This window comes from Balaenoptera acutorostrata, chromosome 7 (genome assembly GCF_949987535.1).
Source record: "Balaenoptera acutorostrata chromosome 7, mBalAcu1.1, whole genome shotgun sequence".
Classification (NCBI taxonomy): domain Eukaryota; kingdom Metazoa; phylum Chordata; class Mammalia; order Artiodactyla; family Balaenopteridae; genus Balaenoptera; species Balaenoptera acutorostrata.
The window spans coordinates 36,844,335-36,856,644 of NC_080070.1; the positions used below are offsets into that span (position 1 = coordinate 36,844,335).

The 12,310-nt window shown below is 35.0% G+C and overlaps 1 protein-coding gene across 1 annotated transcript in view; it reads left to right on the forward strand.

Moving 5' to 3' along the window:
• The window catches only part of PPP1R3A (protein phosphatase 1 regulatory subunit 3A), a 38,758-nt gene extending 31,475 nt beyond the window's left edge, over positions 1-7,283 (forward strand). The window contains exon 4 of the mRNA XM_007195107.2: positions 1,201-7,283. Within this exon, the coding sequence (XP_007195169.2) occupies positions 1,201-3,582 (2,382 nt within the window). The 3' untranslated portion in view covers positions 3,583-7,283. The remainder of the gene's footprint in view (positions 1-1,200) is intronic.
• The last annotated feature ends 5,027 nt before the right edge of the window (positions 7,284-12,310 follow it).

Here is a 12,310-nt window from a genome sequence, read left to right on the forward strand (position 1 = left end):
TCATTAGGATACATGGATTCATAATCATCTAAGATTAAAATGACATTTGCCTCTTCAAGTGTCAGTGCTGAAACAGAAAAGAAATGGAGCTCACCTCTTTCCCCACACATTCCACCCTTTCTATAGTGATATGGAAGCTGCATCACTAAAGTATGCAATTTACTTTGCTCCAACTTTAAGAAACTACAAAGTTGTCACCCATTGTGAGAATTCTCACCAGCTGAAAGTTAACATCGCCATCTTTTTCAAACCACAGAATATAATGAAAGGGCCCTGAAAAATCACATACTTCACCAATATACCTCATTACAATCAGCAGACTCAAATATAAAAGTTTGTTTAGAAGTTACTGAGATTGTACATCCAATAAATGAATAGGGAGCTGTAATTTAGATGCTAATTTGCTCCATGCTGATGTTAATGCATAAAACAATGAAGCTCTATAATAGATGGAAATACAACCAAATCTGTGGAACCCACAGGCATTGGCTTACAAGACAGCTGTGCAGTTGACAAGTAACATGAGCCTTATGTGAGAAGAAGGGGAAAATGTAAGATTTGCATATAATTATTGAGATCATGCAAATGTCAGTTATGAGGAAAAAAAAAAAAAACACAGGCATCTCACTGTTAAATCCTGACAGTTGGCATCACTGAAGAGCTCAAATACATTTGAGTACCAGTTGGCAGAGGGTCATTAAAACAGAATTTGCAGAGACATTAACTCCCTCACTTTTCTTTGAGTGACGTTTTGCTATTAATAGTTTGCAGAGGCTTTGCAGAAAACATATTAATAAGAGAAACTGTAATAGGGGCACCTACAGCAAGTGTAAATGCAGAAAGGGGCATCTAGGAAGCTGCTCTCTAATTGATTAGCATGGAGCTATCAATGTGTATATCCTAAGTGAGGAGAAAGTGCAATGACAAGCAAGAATAGTTGAATAATACAATGTGATATTTGGAAGCTAGGAAAGAGAGTGATTAATTTTGGCCCCTTTTCTTATTAATCTCATTCCCAAGTCATAGCCTACAAGGATCCCCCCAAAACATCCAGCTTCCACAATTTGTGCAAAATCCACAAATGAAATGAATCAAGGAAATATACCAGATAATTACTAGCCAAGTTAATGAAACCTATCTAATTTGCTTTGTATATTTAAAATCATTTGATCATTATTTTTTGTGTTTTTATCCCTTAAGATAAATCAACATTTAATAAGAAGTACTGCTTCCAGAGATGAAAAGAATACAGTCAATTTTCCAAATAAAGCTGAGGGGTTACAGAAGAAGCAAATCCATGATGAAGTATACACTGACTTGTTTAAAAGGCCTTTGTCTTCAAGTTCATCAGCAGAAAGATCCTTGAAGGGAGAGTTTTACCACAATGAAAAATCTTCCTCAGGAAATAAGTGTAGTTATCAACCTTCAGAGGAAATTACTTCAGATATGGGAGAAATCAAGCCATCATTGGGAAATACTAGTAGTGATGAATTAGTGCAAGTACATATTGGTAGCAAAGAAGTACTGGATAACAATGCTAATCCAGCCCAAGGGAGGGGCAGAGTGCAAATATCTTGTCCCTCTGCAGATCAACTAATGGCAGACAACCTTAATCAAAAACGTGAAGGAGAAGCTAAAAAGACTGAAGTAAAAGATTGGGAATGTTTAAGAAGTGATTTCCATTCGGATTTCCATTCAGAAGAATCTATAGAAAAAGGATCTTCCAAGAAAGCTTATGGCAATGGTAAGAATGAGGAGGAGGAGCAAAGAATATGTTTAGGTGTTAATGAAAAACACAGCAAAAATTTTCAGTCAATCTTACATGACCAAGAAAGGAAGATGAGCCACTCTGAAATAAGTGTGGAAGGGATGGGAGCCAGTAACAGAGACCTAACTGCTCTGCCGAGTAAGGATACCCCAATTCATGACCAGTCAATCAGAGCAGATACATTTCATTCACCAAGGACAAATCTAAGCTGCGAGGAAGCTGTGTTAACAACTTCAGACCTTGACCTCTCGACTACTGAAGGCACTATTTTAGGAGGGATGCCTGGTCAAGCTTGTTTACCAAGAAATAGAAATGTTTTGAGGAATGAGTATCTTTTCCAAGTTGAAGAAGAAAAATCAGCTTGGATTAATTCTGAAGATCAAAATAAGAACACCCAGCATAAACAAAGTTGGAATGTTCTGGAAAGTCAGGGAAGAGCAAGAGAGAGTAAGACAAATATAACAGAGCAGACCAAAGAACAAGCAGATTGTGGAGACGTGTGGGAAAAAAGAGATAATACAAGGAGTTTGAAAGCTAATCCTACAGAAGAATTGTTTACCTGCCAAGAAACAGCGAGCTGTGAACTGTCTTCTCTAGCTGATCATGGTATTACTGAGAAAGCAGAAACAGGTACAGCTTATATAATTAAGACAACATCAGAAAGTACTCTAGAAAGCATGTCTGCTAGAGAAAAAGCAATAATTGCTAAGCTACCTCAAGAGACAGCACGAAGTGACAGGCCCATCGAGGTAAAGGAAACAGCGTTTGATCCACATGAAGGGAGAAATGATGATTCACATGATACCCTTTGTCAACGAGATACAGTAGGTGTAATCTATGACAATGATTTTGAAAAGGAATCACGTTTAGGTATTTGTAATGTACATGTAGATGAAATGGAGAAGGAAGAAACCATATCTATTTACAATCCTGGGAAGACACATGACAGGAAGAAATGTGTCACTGGAAATACAACATCTGTAGAAGAATCCTCACAGGTCATTACAGACTATCAAAAAGCAGCCTCAAAACTAGATTTACATTTGGGAATGTTACCAACAGACAAAAAAATATTTCCAGAAAATAGAGATCATGGGCAGATCCAAGAATTATCACAGAAAACGAATATAGATGCCATTATTCATTCTGCTTTAAACTCAGACACTAATAGAGCTTCTCAGAATGGCTCTCACATTTCTAATCATCATGTTAAAACTTCAGTGCCATCTCATGAACAGGCCACTGCTATAGAGAATGCAGTTACTACCAAGACTCTCCAATCTATTTCTTCTAAATCAAAATATAATCGTAATCCAACAAGTGAAATCCAGGGTGCCGAGAATCACCATCATCCTGCGTCTACACCTGAAGAAGTTTCCAAAAGTTCAAGAATAGTGACATCAGGTAGTAGGAGGGAAAGATGTATAGGCCAGATTGTCCAACAAGGAGAATGCAGTGTGGAGAAATCTCTAGGGTCAACAATTTTAATCAGTGAAGCTTTTGAGAACATGGAAGAGGCAAGGAATGAAAAAGAAGGATTAATAAACTCTGGACAAGCACTGTGCTCTTCAGGAGACAAGGAATCTGAGAGCCCTGCTTCTGACAGTCTCCCTGCCCAGGAAAGTCAAGCTCAAAGGGAATCTCTGCTTTCGAAATACACCAACTCTAAAATGCCTTATTTCCTATTGTTTCTGATATTTCTTGTAACCATCTATCAGTATGACTTAATGACCGGCTTGGCATTCTACGTTTTTTCATTGTACTGGCTGTGCTGGGAAGGGGGAAGACAAAAAGAGTCTGTCAAAAAGAAGTAACCTCAGCACTATTATTATTCTCTCTTAAAAGATAAGCTATTTAGCCCCAAATATTTGGATTGGTGAAAGAGACTATTCGTTGTTCAAAGAGCCAGCGCAGTTTTTCTCTTGAAGGATCATTTAGAAAGGAATGCGTATGAAGTTTGCTCCTTCATATAAGTAATTATTCTATATAGGACCATTATGTTTGGATCATTAAATACCTATATGAATATGAGATCTGAAGCACGTCAAGTTGAAATTAGGTACAGCTGTTGCTCCTTAGCAGGCTATGAAGTTTCAATGCTTCATGACTCTTCACTACTTAAAGTGCCATTTCTTGAATTCATTTTTGCAGTAAAGCTTCATTTTTTTTTTTCCTGAGTGTATTTTTCCCTCTACTGTTTTTAAAAATAGATAAAACATGGACAATGGCAGAGGACTTTTTTTTGGTCTTTTAATACTGACCATGAAATTTGCATTTACCACTGTATCATTTATCAGCACATTTTGATAAATCGAATCTTTCAACTTTGATTGCATATTTTTAAGAACAACACCCATGCATATTGAAATGTATAGATTTAACCTGAAGAAACACATTGTGTACTTGAATAACACTTAATACACATACACACGTTTTATATCCTGCATACCTACAAAGTCAGGGCATTCATAAGCCAAATTTGACAAAGACTGAGACAATCAAGAGATGATCTTTCAGTTCTACAAAATTTGGGGGATGGCCTGTCTTTAAGCAATATTTTTCTCTTTTAAAGGGAGACTGTATAACACAGCTGAACAATTTTGACGTCAACTATTATTCAGAGTTGGAAATTTAAATTAAAAGTTCCAGAAGCATTGCTTCAGAATGAATTTGTACCTATAAAGCATAAAGCATTAAATGATAACAATAATTTAAAAAAGATTTCCTAATGAACTGTTTTACTTGGTAGTATTTTTTGTCTTCAAATTTTTAACTTTTCTCATTATAAAACAATAAATTATTCCCCAAGGTGCATTTAGAGAACAAACAACTAATCATTGGTGATATTTATTATATAGTTATCAGTTTGTTAAATGATAACTCAAATGTTAAGGAGACAAATAAGTAGATATGGAGATCTACTGAGAGAGAAATGAATATCCAGTAGAGCAGTGACTTCAGTTACTGTTATTATCTATGGCTAAGTATGTGAAATAATGGAACTAATCATTTTAGCCACATAGTGGTAATGCAAATAGGCTTATACAATTGATTTCAACAACTATTTATTGAATGACTAATATATGCAAAACCTTGTGCTCTGTTCTATGGCAGAGCACTTCCTTTGATACCCCAAATGGCTAGTTCTCAGGGAGGAGGCATCGATATGTATTTTGATGCTTTTGACTTGGCCAGAAATATGGGAGAAAGTCACATTGAGGGAGCCCACTTGGGTGATTTCTTTTTAACAGGAACTTCTTTTATGGAGAATATAACATTGATCTTCAGAGAGAAAAAGTAATCTGTTTATTAACCTGTAAAGGTAAATTCAATGACTAACACTTGTATATATCATCCTACACTCCTAAGGAACATGCATGCATGGGAAGACAACATGAGAATGAAGCATTTAAACTGACTTTCATGTGGTAGTAAATGATTTCCTTAATTTTCATTAGGTACACAACTATTTCCAAATCCCCTAATTGCATGCTTGTCTTAAGTCCCATTGAAATTGAATGCTTGACTTTAACTTTTTAGTTGAACAAATACAAACATCCTGAAGTAGAACTTAGGGCAAATATTTGATTGTTTGAGAGAGCATATTTTCATTAAATACAAGTGGGATACTGTAGGCTGTACCTAGAATATTATCTCTAAAATTGCTATCTTGATAATTTTGTTGACAGGTCTAGATTACAACGAAGTTAGGGTTAGCATTTCTTCAGTTCCTAATGGCTTGGTTTTTGCATTCTACCTCTAAGAGTTTCAGTCAATATGCCATATCTTATTAATGCAAAGAACACTATATTACTTTATGAACACAGGTGCCCAAACTGTAATTGTTCCCTTATACATAAAAGAATGTAACTTTTTTTATCTCTTTTATTTGACTTTTGGTAACATTAACTTACTATACCTTCTCATGCATATTTGTAATATGACAATAGAAGTTTCAAAGGATTTAAAATACTCCATTGTGTACTTCTCTGCAGGCAAAGAAGAAATATTTGGTGATTTAACTGACTTTCCAAACATTACTTATGAAGAATTAGAAATAAAGTCATAAGAACTATGAAACTATTGCCAGGTGGAGAGGTAGATTTTTGCAACCTGTTTTGGTCACATCACTATGTTGAACAAGAAAAGCGGATCTCAGGAAGAACTGGCAGCCCCTGGTTAATAAAGATTTGACTGTGAATCGTCATGACAAGGGTCAACTTTATAAGCATAGCTGCCTTCATCGTGTCCCCCCAAGTATTGGTTAAGGGCCAAAAGGGTGTGGCATGAGAATAAACAAAAAGAGTATATTGTACATCTGCTTCTATAGTGGGTAAGAAATGTGATGTAATAACCATCACCTTTTTATCTTGCTGGGCTTCTGACTATTAGAAACAAAGTTCTAAAAATTAATTGGCGAGTCAAGCAAGTGTAGGTAGTAAAATCAACTATCTCAGAAAATCACATCTGTGTAAGCCACCAATATCTCAATAGATTTTTCAATGTAAGAGTAAATAGGTCAATCAGATGACATTCACCTCTCAATATTCAAGAACATTGGCCTAATGCAATTGTGTTTCCCTGTTGAGTTCCAATATTTTGATAGTGAATTTTTTCAAAGAATATATATATATATTCTGCACCATTTTGTGAGAGAAACAGGATCATCTTTTATTTGTCATCTTAAACCAGTCTTCTGGTTAAATGGAAAATTTAAAAATATCCAGATCAAATTTGGGGAAATAAGTATTTTTCCCAAATAGCATTCATGATACTTTCTTAATAATTTTTTTCAGTCATGAATATTATTTTATCTCACCAGACCTGTTGTCTTCTTTATTAGTCTCAATTTCTGCATATAAATTTTTGCAAAAAAGCAAACAAAGCAAAACAAAAAACTAGCAGGAAAACTAGTAAAGATGCAGGCAGGAAAGCTGTCATCCCCAGGGCCAGTTCATCTACTGATTTCTGATGTCATGATCTCTGACCTTTTAAAATTTCACTGAGTGAATACAGAAATTGAACGATGCAATAAAGATCGTGGTTTGTTAATTTAAGTCCTGTCTTAGCCAATTCCGTGGAACTGAGGAATAGGACTGACTCTGATCCTGCAACAAGGTATGAAAGGACTATGACAGGCCATGCTCCTCCAGCATCTCCACAGTTGTACTCCTACATAAAGAGAACAACTAAAAAAGTTACTTTTATTTATTGGATTAAATTAATTTGCTTAATTTTTTTCTACTTAATTTTTTTCTACTTAATTTTTTTTTACTTAATTTTTTTCTACTTTCAGAAATAATTCATAATAAAACTCATGGCAACATAAGTTACTTTTCATCTTTTAAAAATAGATTCAGTCATTAATACAATACATTTCCATAATTTTACCCAAACCTCTTTAAATAGCTAATCAAATTCTCACTAGACTTTCAGCCTAGCTTGAACATGTTTTACAAGAAATATTATTACAGTGTGTTAAAAACTTAATAAACAAACAACTCTTTAAAAAGTTCAGCATTTTTATTTTGTGTCATTTCTATATTTGTTAGATGCATACATACTACCTTCATTCGTCAAATATGAAGCAATGTAGTATGTGAAAATTTAGGGAAAAAATCCCTAAGTCTTTTCCTAATATATTCAGCTCTTTATATTCATAATAATAAAGTAAAGAGTATCATGGGTAAATCGATAGTGGATTACCAAGAAATCACTTTTATTTTTCTGAGACGATGCAAAGATCTGATTTTGCAGCATATTTCAATGCCTAATTAAGTTACTGGTCTTGGTTGGAATCAGTGCATCGTCCTTCTTATCACCCCGTCTGAACCACGCAGCCCTAATTCCCACTGCTCTTTGCTTCAAGTCCTCTGTCAGTCAAGCAAGTCACGCTGTCCCTAGAACATGCCATGCTCATCTGTTCCTCTGTGACTGCTCGTGTACGCCCCTCTGTCTAGAAATGGCTTTCAGTTATCTTTCCTCCTCTCTTCCTACACAACTCTGTACATTTTTCTATGTACTGTTTTAGTCCCCATCCTTTTGAAGTCTCCTAATATTTCTGTTGGTGAGATCTCTCCGTTTTCAGGTCTCTTATGACACTAACCGTCTTGCATGCGCTAGGTATTTGACATTATACTAACTGGACCATCTGCTTGTTCAAGACAGGAACGTGGCTTCTTCCCTCCAGTCACCTCACAAGGTCTAGTTTATAGGAATCCTCAGTCAATACTTGTGGATAGAATTGAATTGCAGTGATGTCTCCTTCCTATCTTGTCCCTGAAACGTGGACAGGATACCTTGAGGTCTGATTTTAAAATGAATAAACTTAATCAAAGCAAAGCTGGAATGTTTTCATAAACTACTAAAGAGAATGTAGAAAAAGGCAAAGAGAATGTAGCTACAAGACAGAGTGATGCAGTGGATCTGGGATGTGGGAAAGAAAGAAAAAAATCCTTTCTCTCCATTCTTCTTAACAATTAAATTAGTTTTCTATATTTATTAATCCTTCCTAGCACAGGAAACATTCCCTTCATTCTATTTCATGGGAAATACTATACAGATTATATATTAAAAGAATAATAACGCATAACTTAATTTGCTGGCTAATGTGAAAATTAAGAGAACTAGGCATGTCTTCAGATAAAGAAGCTTAGTAGATTAACAACCAACAAACATCACAAGATATCAAGTGTAAGAAACTCAATCTTCCCAACTGCTGCCATGCCCTTTGAAAATGGCTGATCTCTGAATTTCACACCTGTTCTGCATGTCAACTTTTAGGATAAGCAAACAGAACAACTAGCAAAAATAGTAAGTGGATTTTTAAAAAGGAAACAATTGCCTGATTAACATATGAGAGTACCTATATATACTGAAACACACACACATATACATGCACACGTACACACAAAGGCACACACATACATACATGTATTCCAAGATCTGATAAATGACAATATGGCAGTAAACAGTCTACTCATACTATGCATAGTGAATATATATAATATAATATATAAAGGGTTTATCCTTTCTTTGAAGAGATTCATTTTATCATATTTAGATATGAAATTAAAATGATAACACAAAGATACGCCTGTTTGGGGGGCAGAGTCTAAAGGAAAGCAGTATATGGCCTAGAAATGTAGTAGCATGCCATATAACAGCTTAAGACCATTAGCAATTAGTCTCTTAAGACTTAAAGAAAAGCCAGATACATGTCTAGTCTATCGTACAATTCATCAGTATCATGCATCGGTTGAGCTGGTTCTGAGTGGAAACATTTAAAATTTCCTAAAGACACACTATATAAAACATAATAGCAGAGAGAGAGTTTAAAAATCACTATATGAGGTTAGAAATTCTCTTTGTAAACACTTAAATAACCCATAACCTACTTTTAATAATTCTATGTAGGTTTTAATGTACAGTTTATAAAATTTTTTAGTGTGGGGTATTTATGAATATATCACACATGTAAATCATTTTTACACATACATTCTACAAATGATATTGATATTTTGTTACTATACATTAAGTGACTCTTCCCAGTTAATCCATAAATCTTTGGGAAAATTCAATTTTCATTATGCACATAAACTTTCCCCATGTTTCTCAATTCTCAGTCCTGCCTAAGAAAGAGAATAAAGGTTAAAGAAAAGATAATTTATTTCCTACCTTCACAGATATGAGTGGGTATATTTTAAATACATTTCTACACTTTGAAAGTTGGAAAGGAAAATGAGATAAGAGATTATAAATGTCCTTCATATTTATTTCATAGTCTTTAATATTTGGGATCAGGCATATAGACTTCAATTTAAGTCAGTTGTCTTCTCCCATATGAATTCTTTGGCCTACATGATCTTACTCCCATGCTTAAATTAATATTTAAGTGCAACATGTTGATTTTTCATTATGTGAATAAGTAAGGAAACCAGTTGCAGCCTGAATCTTTGAGTATAACATCTACATCTGTATCTTTATTGATCTATGCATGTGAGGTTCAACCTTTAATAATAATAATAGTAGTTGTAATAATAATTATTATTATAATAACACAATAGCCAACTTTTGAGTGTTTACAATAATTGGGCACTGTTTTAAACTCTTTATGTGAAAAACTCATTTATGTTTTATGACTTCATGAGAGAAGTGTTATTACTTTCCCATTTTACAGATAAGATGCACAAAGGCTGGTTTTCCCAAGGTCACATGCTAGTCTAGATTCAGACTCCACCAGTCTTTCCCCAGAGCTGATCCTCTTAAACATTGTACCATGTTGTTCCTTCAGTTCAGATATACTAAGTTATCTTACAAATTGCAGTTATATGTTAGCATGCTGCATGGTGCTATACTAATATATAAGTACATTACATACTATGAGATATGAGTATACCATATATCTTGCACAGATAATCCTATCTTTATTAATGCTCCTAAAAAAAGAAAGTTCCTAAAAGTATTCTGTTCTTTTCAATTTATTCAAATGATCTCAAAAAATATACTTTGACTTCCTTCCAGGACACAAACATTGCACTAGTCCCAAATCTTGCCTAGCTTGAGTATAGCGAAGGAGTTAGAGACCAGTAATTGCAATATCTTGTGACCAGTTCAACAACAGAGGTAAGATCTAAGCACAGAAATGGCACAAAGAAAGGAATGTTTGGTCCTGTAAGCACTTTGCTTCTTATATTTCATAAATGTGCCATCTTTTTAGCACAATAATTTTAGGTATCAAGGAAATCAGAATAAAACCCTCCAAATGCCTCATTACAACTGGCGTTTTACAAAATAATAACTACAATGAGAATACATCTTGATGTGACTGGTATAGTGTTTATTTATGCCTGATGTCCCAGTGTAATTATTAATAGCACTCCTTTCACTTTCAAAAGTAAAATGATTTGGATGAAAAATGCTAAGGTCAGCCTAAAAGTCCAAGAAAATATCTTAGCCAGCAGGTGTATATCACTCTGTGTCACAAGAATAAAAGGGGAAACTTCCAGTGTGAATGCCATCTATAACCTACCTGCAGAATTCTTGTCCTTAGGGTTGTAGAATATAACTCAGACGTACCAGTCCCTGGTCAGCCTAAGTAAAGAAGAGCAACATTTTTGCAGATTCAGTATTGCAGAGGGCAATCATTTTCTAAAAAGTAGGGACATTTTGTAAAGAATGTGCTGGTCAAAATCCATTAGGAAGAAGTCATTTACATTACTGACACTGGATAACCATAACTTTGTGGAACCTGATACTATAGCCTAGAGCCTATTCAGCGGGCACAAGACATGATACTTCCACCATCCAGGATAGTCAAAGTGGAACAAGATGGAAGAAATTTTAGCGAAAGTTGTGGAAGCCACTGTGTGTTACTCAAAATTATAATGGCATTATGTTGCTGGAAGCTGTGTTATGAGTGTACATGCTGCTCATCATTTGTAAGAGAAACAAAATTTTTTGGAAATTAAGCTACATATTACTGGCATTTAACAATCATGAGACAAGCTAGTAGTATTTCAGGAGCAAAAATAAATTAAAATATAAACAAATGACCCAAGATATTCAATAAGAGACAAGGACATTTTAAGGCAGAACCAGTGTCACTCCATCTAGTTTTGGCCTTTGCAATAACCATCGCTTTCGGCCTCACTTCACACAGGTGTGCTGTGCTGACACTGTGAGTGACGATGGATCAGCATTCCCTTCATTTCTGCTTAAGGGATATGTGCGTTGGAACCTTATCCAAAGAACTACTACCATAATTTAAGACCACAAAATATGTTCATACTGAATGAATGGCAAAAGGCTAGCATAGTTGCCCTAAAAGCGTTGTGCCTCTGGTGACTTCAACCCAGCCTTACACTTTTACAGGGCGTAGAGGAACAATTTTTAAATAGTGGTCTTTATGTACTCTTTGTTCATTTTTAAAACGTCACTGGGGTCACTTTTATGTATCTATAAAGCTGTTCTATCACTGAAGGTGTAGATCTCATGATATTTTATAAAGTTGGATATTATCATTTTTAATTGTTAGGGACAAGGGAATTTTGATAATAGTCAATGTGCATTACTCAAAGCCCTTTGGTTGGAAATAACCAAAACCTTTCAAAGTAGTTTAAGCAAAACAAAACAAAACACACAGGAAAAAAACATACCTTAAGGAAACAAGACCACTACCCCAGGGCTAGATGTGAAAACAAGCATCAGTAGGGACAGAAGCCGGGGCATGAAAAGCCATCAGAAATGGAATCTCTCCTGACTTTCCTGTTTTCCCATCTTTTTTTCCCTTTTCTGAGTCTTTATTTTATTTACTTTATTTTTCTGTTTTTTGCCAGTGGATTTTCTCTTTCAACTTGCTCTTCAAGATGCATGGTCCCTAAAGTAGAATTTTCCAATGGTAATCTTGCATCCTGATTATGTATGTCCAAAGGTTAACTGCTTAGAGTTACCTGGATCTCAGTTCTAAACTCCTAGAAGAGAGAAATTTATTCAGTTGTTTGTTCTACATGCAATCCACTGTTTCCCAGTAACTGGAGGCAC